The sequence below is a fragment of the Plecotus auritus genome (assembly GCF_963455305.1).
Source record: "Plecotus auritus genome assembly, chromosome: 1".
Lineage (NCBI taxonomy): Eukaryota > Metazoa > Chordata > Mammalia > Chiroptera > Vespertilionidae > Plecotus > Plecotus auritus.
The window spans coordinates 34,089,447-34,111,644 of NC_137770.1; the positions used below are offsets into that span (position 1 = coordinate 34,089,447).

Here is a 22,198-nt window from a genome sequence, read left to right on the forward strand (position 1 = left end):
GACATGCTGCCCTGGGAGGGACAGGGATGCCCTGGGAGGGACATGCTGCCCTGGGAGGGACAGGGATGCCCTGGGAGGGACAGGGATGCCCTGGGAGGGACAGTGATGCCCTGAGAGGGACAGGGATGCCCTGGGAGGGACATGCTGCCCTGGGAGGGACAGGGATGCCCTGGGAGGGACATGCTGCCCTGGGAGGGACAGTAATGCCCTGGGAGGGACAGGGATGCCCTGGGAGGGACATGCTGCCCTGGGAGGGACAGTGATGCCCTAGAAGGGACAGGGATGCCCTGGGAGGGACATGCTGCCCTGGGAGGGACATGCTGCCCTGGGAGGGACATGCTGCCCTGGGAGGGACAGTGATGCCCTGGGAGGGACATGCTGCCCTGGGAGGGACAGTAATGCCCTGGGAGGGACAGTGATGCCCTGGGAGGGACAGGGATGCCCTGGGAGGGACATGCTGCCCTGGGAGGGACAGGGATGCCCTGGGAGGGACATGCTGCCCTGGGAGGGACAGTGATGCCCTGGGAGGGACATGCTGCCCTGGGAGGGACAGGGATGCCCTGGGAGGGACATGCTGCCCTGGGAGGGACAGTAATGCCCTGGGAGGGACAGGGATGCCCTGGGAGGGACATGCTGCCCTGGGAGGGACAGTGATGCCCTAGAAGGGACAGGGATGCCCTGGGAGGGACATGCTGCCCTGGGAGGGACATGCTGCCCTGGGAGGGACATGCTGCCCTGGGAGGGACAGTGATGCCCTGGGAGGGACATGCTGCCCTGGGAGGGACAGTAATGCCCTGGGAGGGACAGTGATGCCCTGGGAGGGACAGGGATGCCCTGGGAGGGACATGCTGCCCTGGGAGGGACAGGGATGCCCTGGGAGGGACATGCTGCCCTGGGAGGGACAGTAATGCCCTGGGAGGGACAGGGATGCCCTGGGAGGGACATGCTGCCCTGGGAGGGACAGTGATGCCCTAGAAGGGACAGGGATGCCCTGGGAGGGACATGCTGCCCTGGGAGGGACATGCTGCCCTGGGAGGGACATGCTGCCCTGGGAGGGACAGTGATGCCCTGGGAGGGACATGCTGCCCTGGGAGGGACAGTAATGCCCTGGGAGGGACAGGGATGCCCTGGGAGGGACATGCTGCCCTGGGAGGGACAGTGATGCCCTAGAAGGGACAGGGATGCCCTGGGAGGGACAGGGATGCCCTGGGAGGGACATGCTGCCCTGGGAGGGACAGGGATGCCCTGGGAGGGACATGCTGCCCTGGGAGGGACAGTAATGCCCTGGGAGGGACAGGGATGCCCTGGGAGGGACAGGGATGCCCTGGGAGGGACATGCTGCCCTGGGAGGGACATGCTGCCCTGGGAGGGACATGCTGCCCTGGGAGGGACAGTGATGCCCTGGGAGGGACATGCTGCCCTGGGAGGGACAGGGATGCCCTGGGAGGGACAGGGATGCCCTGGGAGGGACAGGGATGCCCTGGGAGGGACAGTAATGCCCTGGGAAGGACAGTGATGCCCTGGGAGGGACAGGGATGCCCTGGGAGGGACAGTCCTGCCCTGGGAGGGACAGTGATGCCCTAGAAGGGACAGTGATGCCCTGGGAGGGACAGGGATGCCCTAGAAGGGACAGTGATGCCCTGGGAGGGACAGGGATGCCCTGGGAGGGACAGGGATGCCCTGGGAGGGACATGCTGCCTGTGGGTGCATAGGAGTCCCAGGCACCCCCGAGGGCTGCGTCCAGGCTGAAACTGAGGGGCTTGGCTTCTGCTGGGAGGACCAACCCTTTCTTAGGAAACGGAGCCCTGAGTGAGGCATGAAAGACATCTGTTAGTGAGGTTCTATGTGAAGCAGTGAGAATACGGGGTTCACTATTTATCCTTCCCGGCGCTGGGATGGGCGGGGGGGGGGGGGGCCATTCCCCTAAAGCTCAGGAAGGAGCTCACTGCTGTGGGGGGGGTGGGGGCAGGCGCCTGGGCAGCGAGACCTCAGCGGGGCCGGGCTCTGGGTCATGGCAGTCATTTCTGGCCCAGGTCTGCCCCTCTGGTGCTGGTCCTGAAGGTCAGGCTTTAATATTTAACATCTTTATTGAGATACAACTCACATACCATGCAATTCAATATTTAAAGGACACCATTCAATGATTTTTCATATATTCAGTTGTACACCCATTGCAATATAAGTTTATTTATTTTTAAATATTTTTTATTGATTTCGGAGATAGGAAGGGAGAGAGAGAGAGAAACATCAATGATGAGAGAGAATCATTGATTGGTTGCCTCCTGCACGCCCCCTACTGGGGATCGAGCCTACAACCCAGGCAAGTGCCCGTGACCAGAATCGAACCTGGGACCCTTCAGTCCACAAGCCAATACTCTATCCACTGAGCCAAACCGGCTAGGGCATAAGTTTAGATTTTCATCATCCCAAAAAGAAACCATGGCCGAAACCGGTTTGGCTCAGTGGATAGAGTGTCGGCCTGCGGACTGAAAGGTCCCGGGTTCGATTCCGATCAAGGGCATATACCTTGGTTGCGGGCACATCCCCAGTGGGAGGTGTGCAGGAGGCAGCTGATCGATGTTTCTCTCTCATCGATGTTTCTAGCTCTCTATCCCTCTCCCTTCCTCTCTGTGAAATATCAATAAAATATATTAAAAAAAAAAAAAGAAAAAGAAACCATGTACCCCTCAGCAGTCATCACTCCCCATCCCCCCCACCTCTTTTGAGCCCCTGGCAGCCACTAACCTGTTTTCTGTCTCTAGACTTTTTACATGAATAGAATTATATAATGTGTGGTCTTTCCTGCCTGGCTTCTGTCACTGAGCACACTCTGTTCAGGATGCCTTCGTGGTAGCATGCATCAGAGCTTCATTCCTTGTTATTGTCAAATAGCATTCCCAGGCTTCCTCCGAGGTCCCTGCAGCCCCACCCATGCCCTGGCCACTGGCCAGTGGAAGACACCAGGGCATCAGTCAGCACCAGTGTTCCTGCAGGGGGACGAGGGGGTGGGCTCAGACCCCAGGCAGGTGAGGGTGGCCCCTCTGAGCAGGACTTGGCATCAGGCTGACCAGAGTCACACCACTTCCTTCTTCCCCGACTCTCTCCCCTGCCCCTGTCCTCCTGCCTCTCTCCCCCCTCCCCCCCACGCCAGGGACGTCTCCTCAGTGGAACTGCTCATGAAGTATCACCAGGGCATCAGGGCGGAGATTGAAACCCGGAGCAAGAACTTCAACGCCTGCCTGGAGCTTGGCGAGTCCCTGCTGCAGCGGGAGCACCAGGCCTCCGAGGAGGTGAGGGGACAGTGGGACACAGCCAGCCTTCTCCATCCTTGTCCCCACTCTTGCTGGACCAGACAGCTTCCTGGCGAGGCTCATCTTCCTTTCCTCCATGGAGCACTCGTGATGAGAGCCGCACCAAACCCATTCAGGGGGCTGGCTGCTTGGTAGAAAGAGCAGGTTAATAACCTACCTATCGCCGACATGTGTGCAGGCTTTGGCACTTGGCAACACCCACTTCCTAGGTGAGGTGCCTCAGAGAGGTTAAGTAACTTGCCCAAGGCTGCACAGCTAGCAAGTGGCTGGACCAAGACTTGAAGCCAGGTCTGTGTGGCCAAGCCCAGCGTTCTCTGCAGGATCTCTCTGTGCACTGACTCACACAGGGGGCAGGGTTACCAGAGCCTGAGCTGTTCTCTCTACCTCCCCGCAGATCAGGGAGAAACTGCAGCAGGTGATGTCCAGGAGGAAAGAGATGAATGAGAAGTGGGAGGCCCGCTGGGAGCGGCTCAGCATGTGTGAGTGCCGCCTGGGGGCCAGGGGAGCCGGAGGGGAGGCACCAGGCCTGCTGGGCGGGGCAGGAGGGTGATGTCACCACTGCTGAGAACAGCCCCCCACGCAACACACTCATCCTCAAAGCTCCATTGCCCAGGCCTCGGGGAGCCCCTCCGAGGGCCACGCTGCTGGAGCCAACCAGCCAGCACCCCGATCTCTGCAGCTGGGATCTCTAGAGAATGTGGCCCTAGTGCATCCCAGATGTTTGATCTGAGGCGTGTTGGGCACAGAAGGAGCTGTGGAGACTAGGAAGGTGGAGAAATCCCGCCACTCAGGCAGGTGCCATGAGCCAGGAAGCCCTGGACTGGTCCCATGGCTATTCGTGCACAATTTTGTGGGACAGCCAAGGGCTGGGGAGAGTGTGTTCAGGGCAGAAGACAGCTCCTCAAAGGGAGATGTCTAACTACATCTTGTTTTCAAAATGGAGTTTGTTCTCACTGATGGGTTTGTGAAACATCGCTATTGATGGAAACGAGGTAGGGGCCTAGCATGGGGAAGGAGGGGTCTCGGCAGAAGGTCATCACTGAGCAGGATGTCCGCACAGTCACAGGCACGCGTGCAGCCTCATGCCTGACTGCCCACTCCGTGTGGGTCCCCCGAGATCCCACGGGAGCAGCCGCTGGTGCTGACAGCCCCCTGGGCCCCGTGGGTGGCCTGTGTCTGGTTCTCTGTGGCAGTGCTGGAAGTGTGCCAGTTCTCTCGGGACGCCTCCGTGGCCGAAGCGTGGCTGATCGCCCAGGAGCCCTACCTGGCCAGCCGGGACTTCGGACACACGGTGGACAGTGTGGAGAAGCTCATCAAGAGGCACGAGGCGTTTGAGAAATCCACGGCCAGCTGGGCAGAGCGCTTCGCGGCCCTGGAGAAGCCCACCACGGTGAGCCGGGCTGGGGTGGGCAGCCACGCCTGCAGGGTATCTCGGGTCAAGAGCTCTTAGCTGTTGTTGGACACTGAGGACAGGGTGAAAGGCGCGGCAAGGCAGGGAGTGGGAAGGCAGCAGGAGTGGTAGAGAGGACTGACTTTCGAACCCAAAGACAAGAGGGGATAACCCAGAAGGAACATATGCCAGGGTGTGCTGGGTACAGGGAGCCCCATTAGAGAAAGGGGTCTGAGAGTAGTCCCCCTCCTTGGCTGTTCTGACCCCTTGGCCTTTTCCTCCCCCAGCTTGAGCTGAAAGAACGCCAGATCCCAGAGACGCCCGTGGAGGAGACTGGGTAAGTGTGGGGAGGCTGGGCGGTGGGCTGCGCTGGAGCACTCCGCAAGGGGGAGGAGGAGGGAGAGTATTTTTAATCAGAAACAGCCCCCTGATTTTTTAAAATATATTTTAATTCATTTCAGAGAGGAAGGGAGAGGGAGAGAGAGAGAAACATCAATGATGAGAGAGAATCATTGATCGGCTGCCTCCTGCATGCCCCACATTGGGGATGGAGCCCACAATCCAGGCATGTACCCTGACCTTGAATTGAACCGTGACCTCCTGGTTCATAGGTTGACACTCAACCACTGAACCACGTCAGCTGAGCTCCCATGAGCTTTAAAAAATACACCTGTGACCTCTCACACCTGGGCCACTAGTTAGAGGAATCGGGCGTGTCTGGAGCTTGCGGGCAGAGGAGCTGTGGTTAACCCCAAGTCAGGGGTGGCCGGAGACCTGCCGCAGGCAGAGCCGGTGGGAGCAGGGAGTCAAGGCAGATAAAGCAGCGACTTGCTAAGCTCCTGCCAGGCTGCCGGGAGGCTGAATGGGGAGGTCCTTGGCATGAGCTCCAGGAGGAGGGCCAGAGAGCCAGGCCTTGGGGTGGGCGCTGGCCTCAGAGAGGTGCTTGTTTCTAAAGAGGGGCTGTGTCTTCATAGGCCTCAAGAGGAGGAAGGCGAGACAGCAGGGGAGGGTCCCCGAGGTCCCCATCGCGCGGCCACGGAGAGAACGTCCCCGGTCAGTTTCCTGTCCCACTTGTCTAGTTCCTGGGAGTCGTTGCTGCCAGAACCTGCTCATCCCTACTAGGCTCTGCCGGGGCCAGGGCGGAAGTCGAGGGCAGGCACGGCCCCGCACCCCAGACTCCTCCTTCAGACCAGTCCGCATGTTCCACTGAGCTTTTCTCCATTCCTAGACTGACTCCCCTCCTCCCCTCGACCCAGAAGAAACTGACATGTTAGCCCACTGACAGGACTCCGTTAGCCTGGTTTTACCTAGTCTAATAAATTTTCTTGTATAAATACACCACCATCTACATCAGGGGAAACCGTTTATACAGGACCATCCTTTTCCCCCTCACTCCATCCTTAACACAGTCTCACCACACACATACACATCCACCAATAGACGGCCCAGTGTGCCCGCCACAGCCACGGCATTTCAGGGCGCCCGCCCCTCTAGCAGCCCCCTCCCTCCCTAGGCACAGCCCCCTCCCCCATTGCACCTTCCTGGTCTGAGGCCTGTTGGTCAATGAGTTTGGATGTGGAGCTGGTTCTGGGGCAAGAACAGACTTGAAGGAGCCCTGTGAGCATGGGGAGAGCCCCAGGGCTTCTGGGTCACAGGGCCAGTGCCCCCACTTGTGGAAAAGGAGCGTGTGTGGCTGAGGGGAGGAGGGGGAGGGGACTAAGACACACCAGCTGCCAGTTGCCTGGGCATATGGCTCAGGACCGTGCCTGGAAGAAGTCGAGGTCCCTTAGCTGAAAGGACCCAGGGGGTCGGTGCAGGAGGCCTGTGAGTCTGTAACCCAGTTTTGGGGGAAATGCCCTGGGAAGTGGCTGAGAAGAAAGCAAAATCTCAGCATGTGCCTTGCATGGCTTCATCTCTGCATGAATCCCGCCTCTACGGGTGCCCGGGTGAGCTTGCCTGAACCTTTGGGGGTTTAGGGAAACTGGTATTCTGTGAAAATTTTTGGCACACCAACCACCCCAGAAAACAGTGCACACACAGTGATTATTTCCTGTGCAGAATCCCTGTCAGGTCCAGACTTCAGCCCTTCCCACACTTCTGTCACACACACAAACACACACACACACACACACACACACCCCACCCACCTCCCCACTCCAGCCTGATCAGAGGCCTCTCTTCCTGAGCTGCACCAGCCCTTTGTGTCCAGCAGAGGGCACTGCTGGGCTCCCGCTGCCAGGTCTCTCCCAGAAGTTCCCTCTCAAGCTCCCATCGTGGCCTGTGGGGGTCTCTGGTGGACTGCGCCCCAGCCCCTTTCTCCCAGTGACAGCCCCCGCCGGAAGGAGAGCCAGCGCTGGGGGCTGGCACGGACTGTGGACACTGGGGCTGGGGCTGCCCCGCCTCCACCTCCTGCACCACCCACGCTTCGGCTGTGCATCCCCATGTGTCTGTGTGCAGTGGTGTCCTGGGTCTGCGGCTCCTTGTGACCTCCTGAATGACTCCACCCATTGTCTGTGTCACGTACGTCTGTGCAAATGTAATTACATGTGTGTCAGAGCCACCTCCATCCAGCATCGGGAGGTCATTGGGTTTGGGGGAATAAAACCTGCTTGGACCCGAGTCTCTCTGGAAGGAAGAGTGGGCCCACCCCTGAGACCCTCAGAGAGCCCGCCCTCCAGCCGGGAAAGCTGGCCTGTGCTCGGCACCAGGAAGAAACTGATGGCGACTCAGTAAAAGCCAGGCCCGAGGCCTGCCTCGTGGACACACTTCCTGCTGCTGTCCTGTCTCAGCCTGCGTTGAGTTTTCATGAGGATCCACAAAACTCCGAGGGAGGGTGTGCTCCCCCATGGGTCTTTGATCTGAGAAGAAAACCTCACAGGTCTCACGCAGGCTGGGAACCCTTTGCAGACACAAAGGCCTCTCCCAGGAAGGCCGGCTGTCTGCTGGGCCTTCTCTCGGTGGGCCTGGGCGCGGTGGCTGGCTGCTGTCCCGTGTGTGTGGTCTGGTGTCGGTGCCCTATAGAATAGACCCACGCGTGTTGCTTCCTGTGAGACCCATCACTGGCGCATGCGGCTTCCTGCTTGGGGGAACAGACGGGAGCAGACCGGGCACCTGAACCCGTCTAGACTGCTGCACACCACAGGCGGCCACCCTGCCGGCCCCACCCCGGCCCTCCCCTTCCTGGTGTGCACACACACGCATGTACACGCAGGCACTGAGTGCCATTCCCTGCATCGCTATTTTCTTCAAACACATCACTGTGTGATGCATCACCTCCTTCACCCCTCACCTTTCCACATGAGAGCATATTCTGGTAAAAACGGATCCATTCATACAGGTAAGTGTATAAGTAAGTGTGTGTGAGGCCAAGCAGAAGCAGCAAGGTCTGACAACAGGCCAACTCCCGGGGTGGAGGTCAGGACGCTGGGCTCTCGCCCCGAGTTCTTCAGGAACCTCCCGGCATGATTTAGACAAGCCACCTCATCTTCCCGTGTCTCCTCGCCCTTATAAAGCCCTCCGCGGGATTACAGAAAGTCCAGAACATTCCCGAGTGTCATCAGTGTGCTGGAATAAAGGGCGGGGTGGGAGAGTGGTTTTCCCCACTCGCCTGTCTCCTCCGGAGCTAGGGAACCTGGTTCATGTTTGTCAGGTGCTGGTGGGTGTGAGGCTGGAGATGGGAAGGACGAGGCAAAGGGCTGGGGTGTTGGCCTTTGTCCCTGTTTGGGGAAGAGGCAGGGCTGGACTGAGCTCAGTTCCTGACAAGGCCAGTGCCCTTGCCTCTCCTCCTGGGTGCTGGAGGGGGCCCCCTTCCTCTCTCTGCCTGGGGCACAGTCACCCCAATACCCTCTGCCTTCCGTGTTTCCCTTGCACCTTCATGTGGCCCTGGGGAGGGCCGGGGTCCCACTAAGGTCCTCCTCTCTCGGGCTCTGGAGCCTCAGAATCCTCCTGTGACATCCGGGTGAGGTGCTGATGTTGAGATGTTGCGTTGGTTTCACGGGACAGAAGTGACGTTGCAGAGAATCCAAGTTACTCCTGGCTCCGGGCCGTCCAGCAGCCCTGGGTGCCTCCTGGCTGCGCCCTGGGCCTGTTTCTGGCCTGGTGGGAAGGGGGCCGCTCTGGGAACTCCCAGCAGGGCTGCTGCGACAGGTCACATGCCCGAAAGGTGCTCCTAGGGGCTGTGACAAGAAACAGCGAGTCCTCGGCGTTCGTAGTTTGGGGCAGTCATGCCTGTCTGCCTCAGGCCTGGACAGATGCAGTCTGTGGTTCAGGACTCGAGGGCGCCAGGCCCGCAGGAGAGCAGCTGCCGGGGTGCGAGTCCTTACCAGGCCCCGCAGGAGGTTGTCACAGAAAACCCTCTCCCCGGGACCCCAAGGCTGCCTGCCGCTGGCCTTCCTAGGACTGGGGTGAGCGTGGGCAGCTGAGACTGCTAGGACCCTCGCCTCCTTCTGTGATCGCTGTGGCTTCAGAAGAGTAACCAGCACAAGAATGTGAGGGACGGTGCCCGGGGCTGAACGGGCACGGGATTGCAGCCCTCCCCACACAGCGGCTGCCACCCCTTGGCAACCTGTGCAACTCCCCCAGGCAGCCTGGCGCTTTCATCAGCAGCCAGAGACCAGGCTCTGACGGTCCTGGGATGGGAGGGATGTGGGTGTGGAGGCAGCAGCTGTTTCTTCTTGCCTGAGCAAGCCTCCCCACCCCTTCTCCCCTCCCGCTGTGAGGTCCAACTGAGCTGCTGCTTCAAGCATTTTGCTGTGAATGCAAATCTTGTGTTTGCTCATGATGAGCAGACCGGCCTGGAAAGAAACCGATTTCCCCTAAACTTGGGCGTGTCCTCGCCTCCCCAGGATGCCTGAGTCAGCGAGGCAGGGGTGTGTCTGCCTGCTCTCTGGCCCCGGTACTCCAGGCTCCCCAGAGAAGCTTGCTCTTGTCTGGGCTCTTGCTGGACATCTGCTCACTGCTGGGTGTGCCCAGCTTTTGTGCTGTGGTCACGGGATCTTTCTGGCCACGCTGTTCCAAAGGCCCCTCCTGAGTTCTTTCTTCCAAGCTGTCTCAGAGCATCCCAGATATTGGTGGGCTCGGGACGGCCTCAACACCCCGCAGCTCAGAGACGGGTTGGAAGCTGCCCACTCGACAGTGGGTGGTGGTGCTGGATGGGCGAGTCATCTGTTTAGTCTTTCCAATGCTGACCCACAAGCCCTGCTGCTCCAGGGCAGGGCCCGAAGAGCCCACACCCGTGTGGGAATGATGAAGACAGCTCCCCAGGAAGCCTCGTTCTCCTCTGGCCCAGATGCCGCCCATGGACCAGGCCCCCCCCCCACCTCATGTCCGTCCAAAGCGACCCTGCACACTCCCCTCTCCATCGCCCTCACTTTACCTGGGGGCCTCTGCTCTGGTTCCCTCCTGTTGTCTTCCCTGGTCCCCCAGTTGGCATCTCAGACAGCTGGTCCCAGCACATGTTGATCCGCTTTGCTCCCTACCCCCGACCCCACTTCTCATGGGAGCCCCTCACCATCCCCACCACCAACCGGGGGACCCTCACTGCCTGGCCCAGCCTCAGCTCCTCACCCACTCTTGCCCTATTCAACAACTTCTTTCTCTTTAGACAGTTTTCTCTGATCACCCTAAGTGGCCATCTCTTCATCTCTGACTGTTCTTAACAGACCATACCTTTTTCTTTTCTTGTCAACTGTCTTGTGAACAGCCTTCCCAGCCTGCCTGCTATTCCCAGCCTGCCTGCCAACAGCCCCTCCCCCAGAGAGCCTAGATGTCAGGTGCCAGGGGAGGGTAAAACTCAGGTGTAAGTGGCCAGCTCCTCCCACCTGCAGTTCCCCAAGGCTATGTGGTTGCCTACCACATCAGCAATAGGTCTTGTCTGGCTCCAAGCCCCTCTTCTGGCCCCTTCCAGTGTGGCTCTGACATGATCCGCTGGCCAGCCACGTGTCTTACAGAACCAAGCTGCTCATGTGGGCTGTGACCCCATCAGACAAATACTCCCCTCTAGAGCAATAGTACCCCCACCACCCCCACCACCCCTTGCAGCAGGTTCTGCGTCTCAACCTTCCGCTCACTAGATGTGTGGCTGTGGACAAGTTATTCATCCCCGCCACCACCCCCAACCTGGTTCCCTCCTCTGAAATCATGGGTGTGTCGAGGATACCTGCCTTGCAGAGAGGGTGTGAGGACTGGAAGAGAGAGTACAGGTAGAATATCTGGCATCTGGTAGGTGATTAGTGAAGTCTTCATTTTTTTTCTCCATCCCTCACTGTAGCCTTTCGTCTCTTAAAAGAAACACCCTCCCTATGAATTCTAACATCCATTGCCTGAGCCCTCCCGAACCTTCCCGGAGTGCCCCTCCCTCGAGACCCATTAATGAATTGTAGTATAAATATCTGTGTTTTCCGATGGTCTTAGCCTCTACAGCAGCGGTTCTCAACCTGTGGGTCGCCTAAGATCATCGGAAAACACAGATATTTACATTACAATTCATAACAGTAGCAAAATTACAGTTATGAAGTAGCAACAAAAATAATTTTATGGTTGGGGGTCACCACAACATGAACTGTATTAAAGTGTCGCGGCATTAGGAAGCTTGAGAACCACTGCTCTAGAGCCTCCAAAATATCCTGTGTTCACAAACCAGGTTATTTTTCTCCTGGGAGCTGGAGAGTAGTCTGTGTGCTGTCCCCTCTGCCACCTGCTGGCTGAGCCTGGAAGGACACCTTAAACTCCTTTACGGAGAAGAAATGTGCCCATCCTGTTCCATTTCCCCTCCCTTTCTTGAACCTCCTTTGTGGAGGAGACTCTCAACCCTCTGCCTGCAACCCCACCAAGCCAGTTTCCTAGCAAGGCAGGACCCCAAAGAATTGAGTTTACAAGATTCTGAGGTGGCCATCCCCCCCTAACCCACCTCCATCAGTGGCTGGGGCCTCTCCCTGTTTACGATCCTATAAAAAGCTCCTGTCTGTGCCCTTCTATCCCCTGATGTCCCCCAACCAGCAGCCAATAGCATATGTCCCCAGTCCTACCCTGGCATCATGACCCCAGCAGCCAGTACACATGCCCGCCTCTCACACCCCTGACCACCAGTCACCAGAGAACTGGGTTCCATGCTGCAGGCAGTACCTCCCTTATTCCAGCCTCTACCTCCAGGCCATTCTCCCTTATGCTCTCCCATGTATGGTCTAAGACTCACCAACCACCCCAGCCTGACACCCAGAAATTCCAAGCAGCTGGTCCTTCCCCCTCAGGGTCCCCAGCTCCTCTGGGTGAGGTCTCCAGGCTGGGTACCGCTTAGCAGTGTAGGTCTAATCTGTGCATCTTCCCAATGGCCTGAGGACTAGTGCAGCAGGCCTTCTGCCCCTACGGGAACCAGACCATCTCACCTGTGCAGGGCCTTTTGACAGAACCTGCCTGTCTCTACAACCACAGGAGCCCCCAGCTCTGGGCCCCGCTCCTCAGCCAACACTCCCTTTTGGTGCTCTGCTGTCCAGACCCCTCCGCCTATTGAGCAATGCAGAATCTCCATGGCCTGGTTCCAGGGGCCGCAGAACTGTCACCTCCTCCCCTCTTTCCCGGCTCCCCAAGATGGCACAAAGCACATTCACCCCTGGAACCTGGGACAGAAAGGCCCTTCTGTCCAAACCATGCCACCATCTTTCTCATCAGTGTCCCTTCCCCCAGCCCAGAGGAAGAAAAGCCAGCAGCCCTGGGCCTGGGAGGGGGCAGCCACCGCCAAATCCGCCAAATCCCTTCCTCCTCAGGCCTTGGCCATGGGGACAGAGAGGACAGGGTGCATTTTAAATCAAGAACAGTCAAGAGCACTTAAGAAATCTTTGGAAATGCCCCTTTTCTGAAGCCAACCCATGACCCAGTCCGTTAACTTTTGATCACAGAGGAAGCAGAAGAAGGTGAGGTTACCGTGGGAAGCAGTCCTGGGGAAATTCATCTTTATTTTCAAAGGACAGCTCCCAAAAGGAAGGAGAATGGAAGAGAAAGTGTAGGAAGGAAATGTGGACCCATTGGCCTCCAGTAAGACCAGTCCCAGGAGGGTAAGGCTGGGCGAGGGTCCAGCATGGCTGTGAGCGCCTGCGGGCTTCCCACCCACCCAGCGTCGGCCATGCCATCTTCCCTGAGACCCCAGGGCAGGTGTGGGGAGCAGCAGCGCGGCCAGGTGGAGGTAAGGGATAAAGAGGCTTCACTCTGCAATGCTATCCACCTCCCAAACCTTACACCAGATCAGAGGGTTGGCCTGATGGGGTCTCCAGGAGGACCCCAACCCAGGCTCCCAGCCCTACTCCTGCTACTCTTGCCTTTCCTCCATGCTAGAGGACAATCCAGGCTTTGGGCCTCCAGATCCTTGTGGGCAATGCTGGCTCATTGCGCTCTTGAAGATATAAATAGTGCAAATGCATAAAAATGAGGGTGGCCTGGCCACAACTCTCACGGGGTTCTAAGATAGCAAAGGATGAGAGCCCTATAGGTGTGATAAAAACTTCCATCCAATTCCGGGATGCATGTTCTTAACTGCCTCTGATACCTGTAAGCTGTGTGATCTTAGATAAGTCACTTAACCTCTCTGAGCAAAAATTTTCTCATAAATGGAAGGTATTCGACTAGGGTAGTGGTTTTCGATCTTTTCCAGTCATATGATCCTTTCTTTAAGTAAGATCTTAGTGGAACCCCAACTTATACCTGTTTATGGAACAGCCCTCGCTTTATGGAATATAAACATGACCAGCTTTAGCTTTCTTCCAAGCACTGCCTTCAAACATCACCATTGAACCTCCCTCTCCATTCCTTAGCGCCATCTCAGGCAGACCTTGGTCACGTTTCGTCTACCCAACCTATTTCAGTTTAAAGCTTCCATCCCGTGTCCAATACGGTGCCCACATCCTCCCATCCTCCATCTCTCTCTTACGTATCTGACCGTGTCTTTTGTAGGACCCACAGTGGGGAGCAGGGGTCTGCTCTTCTGGGCCTCACCTCATCTTCAGTGGTTGGAGTAAGGAGTAGAAAAGGGACCAATCTCATGGCTGCCTCCTGGGGCGGCTCCTGAGCTGTCGATGCCCTTGGTCCTTCGGGTGTTCAGATGTGGTGCTCATTTAGCACATAGGAGAGCCACCCATCCTTGCCCCATCTGGCCTGCCTGCTTTCTCCTCCTGCAGAAGCACAAAGCAGATCAGCAAGGCCGCTGCATAAGGAGGTGCCCAGCTGGGGAACGGGAGGGCGACTTCCCCTTCTCATGGGCACCTGACACAGCACGTGGCTCCACTGGAGGCCCTTCACTCAGCGTGGGCAGCTGGGAGCACCCACCCTCCACAGGGAGGTGCAGGAGGCAAAGGGCAGGGACTCCTTATAGGCGATGGTCCACCCCTCCGACATTAGCATGCATGAAAGGCTTGTAAAAGAATCCTGATGCGCTGACCCCGCTCCAGGCTAAAGCAGCAGCATAAAGGTGAGGTCCCGGCCTATTGCATTCAAGCTCTTGAGGTGAGTTTTACGTCAAAAGCATCCAGGCTTGGGAACCGCTGCCCCATCAAATGACAGGAGCAGGGCCAACTAGGCTGGGTTCTCCCTTTTTAAGGGAGCGGGGGACACCAGGGCCTGGCGCCCCAACTGTGAGGTTTTAGACACAAGTGGAAGGTAACAGAGGAGTTCCCATTCAACATCTTATGCACGTGTTTTTCAACCCTGCCTTAACAGCAGCCCTTCATAGGAAATCTTGCCAGAGCCCACGTAGGGCCTGGGGCAGGTGGTGAGCCGGGCTTTGCCAGCAGGGTCAGAACCCCCTGGATGAGATAATCGTGCAGGGCCCCTTCAGCTCACTCTAAGAGCCTCCTGTTGATGTCAGATTGGGGTTGGGAATGGAGCCAGAGACGTGGGCAGAGACCAGGGAAGCAGGCCAGCTGGTACCCATAGCAGGTGCAGAGCCAGGGAGGGCCAGGAGGGGCACAGCAGAAGGGAACCGGGCTCAGGTGGGAGCCTGCTGGCTTCCCAGTTCTGCTGAGTAGCTGTCCCCGGGGCAGAACCCCAGCAAGGTGTGCTCCCCCCATGTGTCCCTGAGCAGGGGGAAGAAGAGAAACAGTGGCCCCAGGACCTACAGCCGCCACCCCCACCGGGGCCGCAGAAGGAAGGGCAGGAGGAGAAATCCGGCGGGGATGAGAAGCCCGCCACAGAGCCTCTCTTTAAGGCCCTGGACACACCTCTGAGCGAGGGGGACGAGCCCACCACGCTGCCGGCCCAGCGGGACCACGGGCACAGCGTGCAGATGGAGGGCTACCTGGGCCGCAAGCACGACCTGGAGGGGCCCAACAAGAAGGCATCCAACAGGTGTGTGGAGAGGCTGCGGTGGGAGGGGAGCCTGGACAACATAGGTCTGTGCTGGGGGAGAGGGTGCGCTCTACCTCCCGTCTTGGGTGCTCCTGGGAGCCCCTCTGACACCTGGCATGATAGTGAAAGCCTGTCTTCAGTTCTGGTCCCAAGTTCAATCCTGTGACCTTGGGCAGGTTACTCAGCCTAAGTTAGTTTCCCCGTTTGTAAGATGACGACGACGATAGCATGCCTCTTTGATGCGGAGACCAGGCCTGGAGCAGGGTAGAGGACACCAGTGCTGTTACTTTGATCCCAGGGCGGGGTAGGGCAGTCTTGGCACTGACAACATATCCTGACCAAGTCCCACTTTTTACCAACTGGGGCTTGTTTCCCCAGTTATAATACAGGACAGGAGGAAGAGTGGGGTCGGCGTGGATGCAGTGACTGCATGACCTTGAGGAATTCCTTCAAAGGCTACGTGCTTTCCTGACCTGGAGGCAGGAAACCCTGCCCTTGGGTTTGTTCTATCCAGAGATGCCTCTTTAAGGACTCTGGGCCTCCACCTTCAGGCTGCTGTCCAGGGTCCCAGGGACTCGGTGGCATCGAGGTCGAAGCCAGCCATGTCCCAGGACCAGCTGGCAGCACACAGAGCCTGCATTTCAAAGCTAATGCCAATTCCAGAAGTGAATTCGGGGACCCCACTGCCTGAAGAGGTGTACTGCCTATGTGGAGAGTCCACCAGGAAAGAGGAAAGTAGCATTTATTGAGCACCTACTGCGTACCAGGCATGATGTTAGGACTGATCAAATCTTCCTGATCGCCCTGTGATATTGAGGTTCCCATCTTCCAGATGAGGAAACGGAAGGTCAGATTAAACCATTTGTTCAAGGCAGGATTTTATTCCCAGACCCTTCTTAGCAGCTGCCTTACTTGGGCTACAACTCAAAGGAGGTGGTGAGGGCTGGAGGGCTCCCCAAGCTGGGCGTCAGGAAGCTGGGCTCCGTGAACTGGCTCTGCAGCCAGCCTTGTACCAGTTACGTTCTCTCTCTGACCTCCCTGCCCTTCCTCCCTAAGTGCCCTACTAGTTTTCCACCTTCCTGCCCTCCAGAGGGAGGGAGGGAGGAAGAAGCAAGAAAGAGGAGGAGGGGGAAGAAGGAAGAGGAGCTTAAGGTTTCCCAGAGTTCATCTCTGAAAATGCAACATGTTTCCCCTTTATCAGTGGAGGAGCTCCGGTTAGCCCACCTCAGCTATAAGCTTGCTGTTGTCACCCAGCACACCAGTTGGGATGAGCCTTGATTTGCACAAATATGTTTCTTTTCCAAGTGCTAGTACAGTTTGCTGGGCATATACCAACAAAACAAAAAGTAACAGCAAACAAAACAAAAAAGTAACAGCAACCACCAAACCCACCCCCGCTCTGGGCACGTCACGCTCTGGGCACGTCACGGTTCCGTACCGAGAACCCAGTGTGCTCGTGGAGGTGGAGGTGCTGTGCGAAGTTTACACTGTTGGTCTCAGACTCGACAATTCTACTGAAAACGTATCTCAGGGTAAGATCAAGGTTACCGGCAAAGATTTATGCACAAGAATGTTTATCCCCTGGTCCACCAATAGAGGGATTATTTATATACATGTGATGGGATATCATATAGCTATTCAAAATTACTTTCAAGAGATATTTAAGGATATGAGGATGTACTCATGATATAATGTTAAGCATAAATGCAGGACATAAAACCGGATATGTAGTATAATCCAATTTTAGCTATATGGGGGCGGGGGCAAAAGTAGGTTTCCAGTTGTAATACAAATAAATAATACAATAAACTCTGTTGCATGTACTCACAACTGCAAACCTACTTTTTTGTCCACCCTGGTATGTGAGTAGAGAAACATGTGAACAGAAAAAAAGACTAGAAATACATGCAATGTTAACAATAGTTAACTCTTGGAAATGAAATTACATGGAGATGACTTTTACTGCCAAGAAAATGTATTACTATTAATCAGGGCAAAAATGGTGTCATAAAAACCAGGGGCAGCTCTAGGAACTGTCGAGCCGTGGACCAGGACTGGGGGTGACCCGCCCGTCTGCGTCGTTGCAGGTCCTGGAACAACCTGTACTGTGTGCTCAGGAATAGCGAGCTGACCTTCTACAAGGATGCCAAGAACCTGGCCCTGGGGGTGCCCTACCACGGGGAGGAGCCCCTGGCCCTGAGGCATGCCATCTGCGAGATTGCTGCCAACTACAAGAAGAAGAAGCACGTCTTCAAACTGAGGTGAGGCCCCGCCTGTCCACCGCCCTTCCCTGGTGGTGTGATTGGCATGAGTGGCTGGTCAGGGGCCTCTACATGGGACCAGCTCCATGCCTGAGTTGCCCCACGGGGATTTTTCAAATCAAAAAGGCTGAGGGCCCAGATTCTTACCTCTCTCGGGTGCTGTGCGCCTAAGAGGGGCTGTGGCATCAGAGCCAGCCCTCTGCCCGGGCAGGGGCTCCAGAGGTGGCCCAGGACAGGAAACCCTTTGTCCTCCTAGGTTGAGCAATGGCAGCGAGTGGCTCTTCCATGGCAAGGACGAGGTAAGTGCAGGGCAGCCTAGCCCAGCCCTTGGGGACACAGGGGCAAGATGGAAAAAGCTCCCTCAGAAGGGACAGGCCTAGGGCCTCCCTCCCATCCTTTGGGGAGGTGTGAGGCCTGACCCTCCCGCCCTGCAGGAAGAGATGCTGTCCTGGCTGCAAGGCGTGAGCACCGCCATCAACGAGTCCCAGAGCATCCGCGTCAAGGCCCAGAGCCTGCCCCTGTCCTCCATCACTGGCCCGGACACCAGCCTTGGCAAGAAAGACAAGGAAAAGAGATTCAGCTTCTTCCCCAAAAAGAAGTAGCTTCTTGCGGCACCCCACAGGCGGGGCGGGGCCAGGCTGCTGGTGCCGCAGTGCCTCCCTCGACTACCCAGGACAGGCTGGGGCGTCCTCGGCATTGACCTTGGCCACGGCCCTCCTCCCGCCCGGCTGCTCGCTGCCTGCCGCCCGCCTGCTCTGAGTGGCCGGGCGGGGCTCCCGGGCCCACGCTGCACTGCAATAGCTGCCTTCACCCGCCCGATGCCTGCTCCCCCACCATCTGCAGAGCGGCTCCAGGGACACAGGCTCCCGGCTTCGCTGGGCCTCGGGGCCTGGGGGTAGGATACGGTTTCCCAGGCACACGCCCTCCTCCCCACCCTATTTTGAGGATGCACCAGCCCCCAAGCCCCATAAAAGCTAGAGCAGGAGGCTGAGGGGTCCTCAGATGCCGCCCGCTCCCAACGCAAATCTTGCATGGGATCACCCCCCACTCGGTCCAAAACCAGAGAAAGGGAAGAGGACACTGGGAATGCCTGACCCACTCCAGATAGGCCCGCAGGGAAAAGGGCTGCTGGGGACTGAGGGACATGATGGCCCTCCTCCCCACTGGGCTTCCTCAGAACTGGGACTCTCACCTCAGGGGCCACCACATCCCTTCCCCCCTCCAAGGTCTGTGGGTCCCAAGGGCAAGGGGCCTCCCGCTGCCTCCAGTACTCTTTGCTACCACCACAGGTGGCAGAAGGACCAGGAAGCTCTCCAGCGGTCCTTCTAGACCTTCAGTTGAAGCTTAGGGCTAGCGCTCAGACCTGAGGGAGGTAGACACGTCCTGACACTGCCTAAGGCGCTGCCTCTCCACGCTGGGACCCCTCCCAGTAGCAGCTGAACCAGCAATATCAACTCAGACCCAGGCCCCCTTCGAGACCGTACAGTCCGCAGGTACCAGATGGGACAGCCCAGCACCTGGAGTAAAGCAGCCCAAAGCCAAATGCCCAATGCGTATTGTCTACAGCTGGTCCCGCCCGAGGTTACCGGCTGACAAGACAGCCAAGGTCATGTACGACCTACCGCCCTGGGATGGCAAACCTGGCCTCACCACCCTCACCACACAACCCATGGACAGCTGGACAAACGCTGGGGCCAGAGCCATGAAGGTGGGGCACCCCTTGCTCGGCTTCTCTGAAGGTACTGGCCTTGGGTCTTGGGGGAGTCACATGGGTGCAGAAGTCACCAAATGTCACCCCATCCCCAAGCACAGCCAAAGGGCCCTGCAACCTAGACGCGCAGGGACAGCCTTCCCAGGCTGCCGAGGTTGACTTCCAGAGGGAAGAGGGCTGGGTCCACAGGGATGTCCCTGCCGCTCTTCGAAAGCAATGCAGCTGCAGCCCAGTGTCTTAACTGGGGCTCAGTCTCCCGCAGAGGGGTGGAGCTGGTGGCAAGGCCCATTTCCCCTGGGGAGACCATAAGAGGCCCTACGGCTGCCACTGCTGCTTCCGTCACCCTCCCCACGGGAAGGAGCCTGATCCCTCTGGCGGTGGGTGAGGCCAGGTAGAAACCCCGGGGATGGGCATCCGGCCTTCCCAGGAGCACTTAGCACGTAGCCTGAGTCCTACAGGACAACTCTGCACACCTCGGGGATCAGGCCACTAGGTCAAGGTGAAGCTGACCTCAGTGGACAAGAACCATGGGAGGGAGGTTCTCCAATGGAGCCTGACATCCCTGGATCAGGTGGTCTCACCCTGTAGCCAGGGCCTTCATTTGGCCTCTGTACACTTAACCCTGCAGCCCTCTTTGTACTTACAGGGAGCGTAGTATAGACCACTCACTAGCCTTTCCACACCTGGGGAAACCGAGGCAGGAGGCAGTGAGGTAACCACACTCACCTGGCAATAAAGAAGGCTTCCGGTACATCAGAGGGCGTGTCCTGCTCTGGGCAGAGAGCGCGTTCCTTGACGAGAGCAGGTGGTGGCAAGTCTCCCTCCACTGCTTCCCGGGCCAGTCTTGAGGGAGCCCAGGGACAAAGGCCCCCCTCCCCTCCACATGTGCCAAAGTAGCACCTGAGTGAGGAATCTCCAACAAGCAACCCCACAGTCCCAAGAATGAAAGGGCCCCAAAGGAAGCAGTAGGACCCAACCAACCAGATCCCCGGACGGTCAAGGGTAGCCAGCTGCATGCGACCCGCCGTCTAGTGCCAGCTCCCGCGTCCTTCCACACCACACAGGCCCCAAGGACCCCCACCAACTGGACTGACAGTGCAGGCACCCAGCCTTGGGAGACGATGCCACATGAGGGCTAAGCCCCCGGTGCCCTGGCAAGGCAATTGTGGTGGTGTGGTGTTGTTTTTGTCCTTACATTTTCTACTCTGCAGTGTTTTAACAGTATTCCCAAACTAGGTTGGCACAGCTCCAGTCCACACCAGCATACCAGGCTTCCTCCCAGGGCAGTTTAGAGGAAGCTCCCTCTGGGCATGGCAGGTGGCCTCCTGCCCCTTCATCCCCTGGCCTCATCGGACTCTGGCTGAGGGGGGATGGTGATTCTTGGGCTTCCCTCCCCCACTAGCACCCGTCACAGGAGGCCTGTCGGAGGCTCAGCTCCCATCCACACCACTTACTTCCTGCCTAGTGGAGGGCAACAAGGGTCCTGGAGGCTGGTCCTGGACCCCCTCCTCCCCTCAGTGGGAGGGGCAGAGAGCCAAAGGGCCACGTGGCTTGGTCCCTTGGACAAGCAAGCTCAGGGAGGACACAGCGGAGGAGGCAGATACTGAGGACTTTGTAACCCTGTTGGGCACAGACCATGCAACCTGGGGCCAACTGGGCCTCGTCCTCTACCTGCTCAAACGTGCTTCCACCGAACAGAGGAAACCCATTTACTAGTTTTTCTAATAAATCAATAATGCTCCACATTTCTCTCCATTTCTTATTTGACAAGCCTTGCTTCCCTTTGTCCTGGGCCAAGGAGGACTAGTTGAGCAAGGAAGGAGGGAGGGAGCCATTTCCAAGCCAGACTCTCAAGAGTCTTATGGGCCAACTCAGCCAGCACCCACGTCCTGCCTCACCCCCAGACCCTGATTCAAGCTCACTTGGCCATGCATCCGACCACCTGAGGCCTGCTGCAGGCCTTTCCCCAGAGCTCAGGACAGAGGTCATAGCTGGACATCAGAATCACCAGAATTGCCACGCCTGCGGTTCATCTCCACAGGGAGCTCATCTGCCCTGGGGAGGGGCGGGGGCGGGGATGTAGGCATAGCCATTTTTTTCAAAAGGCTCCACTGATGATTCTAATGGGCAGCCGGTAAGAACCACTGAGCTGGTCCAAGGTTTCCGGGTGCTTGTGTAAGAATCTCCCGAGGAAAGTACTCACTACAACTTCCCAGGCCCCGCCCACTGTAGAGTCTGAGGCAGAGAGTTTGAGAAGCAGCGAATCATCCATCTCCCTCAATTTACAGATGAGGGAAAAGCAAGCGTTTAGGTGGCCTGGCTAAATGAACGGCAGGGCTAGGACCAATACCTGGGTTCCCTGACTCTCGCTCCATTAGGTTTGTGGGTACTCAATGTCATGACCCAAGGCTTGCCTGGTAGAGGCTGGCCCTCTCCTCAGTGACAGGAAGTGGCCACAGAACACGGCAGTGGGTAGAACATGGGCATCTCTGGCCTGTCGGCTCTGCCAGCCTCAGCTTCCTTTGACTTCAGCAGACTCTTTAGATTGAGTCTGTCCCCCGAGGTCAGAAGACTCGTGAGACCCTGAACCATCAGACCTGTGGGGACCCTGAGGGCAGTTCTACCACCTGGGCCTACAACCCCCTACTCCCAGGCCCCAGACAGAAGGAACAGGGCAGAACAAGGCAGGTCCACCATGGACCAAGGGCAGAAAACCCAACTAGAAAGAGGGAGGCACTCTTCGCCTTTCTGAATCAAAGACACTTTGAGGACAGATGAAGGCTAAGGATGCGTCCCATAAAAATGCACCTGCACTCCTCACGCAGTGTTCCAAGCCCCTGAAGACATTCTAGGCTCCAGGTACAGAATCCTCGCCTCCTAGGATGTCTCTTGGGAATGAGAGGGGAGAGAGTAAAGGCACCAGACACTGGAAACTTCTGCCTACTAGAAAAATGTTCCGTTCACTCCCCCGCCCCCGCCCTTACTTCCTTTAGTCCAACTTTGGTCCTTGAGGAAAAGAGCTCAAGGCTGGCATGATACCCTTGCCCCCAAGACAGGCTGCCAAGCTGTGGCTGGACAGAGAAGTCTGTGGGAGTAGAACAGGCCCTTCCCACACATCCCGCTGCCCCAACCGTCCCCACGCGCACCTGGTGCCTGTGCTTCGTGAGCATGGACAGTGGATGAGTGAACGTAAAGC

General features: G+C 57.5%; 1 protein-coding gene across 6 annotated transcripts in view; it reads left to right on the forward strand.

Annotated features, from left to right (window-relative positions):
- The window catches only part of SPTB (spectrin beta, erythrocytic), a 133,755-nt gene extending 113,013 nt beyond the window's left edge, over positions 1 to 20,742 (forward strand). For 5 of the 6 annotated variants that reach the window (XM_080645255.1, XM_080645254.1, XM_080645257.1 and 2 more), the window contains 9 exons: positions 3,152 to 3,290; positions 3,706 to 3,790; positions 4,505 to 4,701; positions 4,989 to 5,038; positions 5,676 to 5,754; positions 14,765 to 15,030; positions 17,118 to 17,291; positions 17,548 to 17,590; positions 17,726 to 20,742. In XM_080645255.1, the coding sequence (XP_080501381.1) occupies positions 3,152 to 3,290; positions 3,706 to 3,790; positions 4,505 to 4,701; positions 4,989 to 5,038; positions 5,676 to 5,754; positions 14,765 to 15,030; positions 17,118 to 17,291; positions 17,548 to 17,590; positions 17,726 to 17,893 (1,201 nt within the window). In that variant the 3' untranslated portion in view covers positions 17,894 to 20,742. The remainder of the gene's footprint in view (positions 1 to 3,151; positions 3,291 to 3,705; positions 3,791 to 4,504; positions 4,702 to 4,988; positions 5,039 to 5,675; positions 5,755 to 14,764; positions 15,031 to 17,117; positions 17,292 to 17,547; positions 17,591 to 17,725) is intronic. The other variant, XM_080645259.1, reaches the window with a different exon arrangement.
- The last annotated feature ends 1,456 nt before the right edge of the window (positions 20,743 to 22,198 follow it).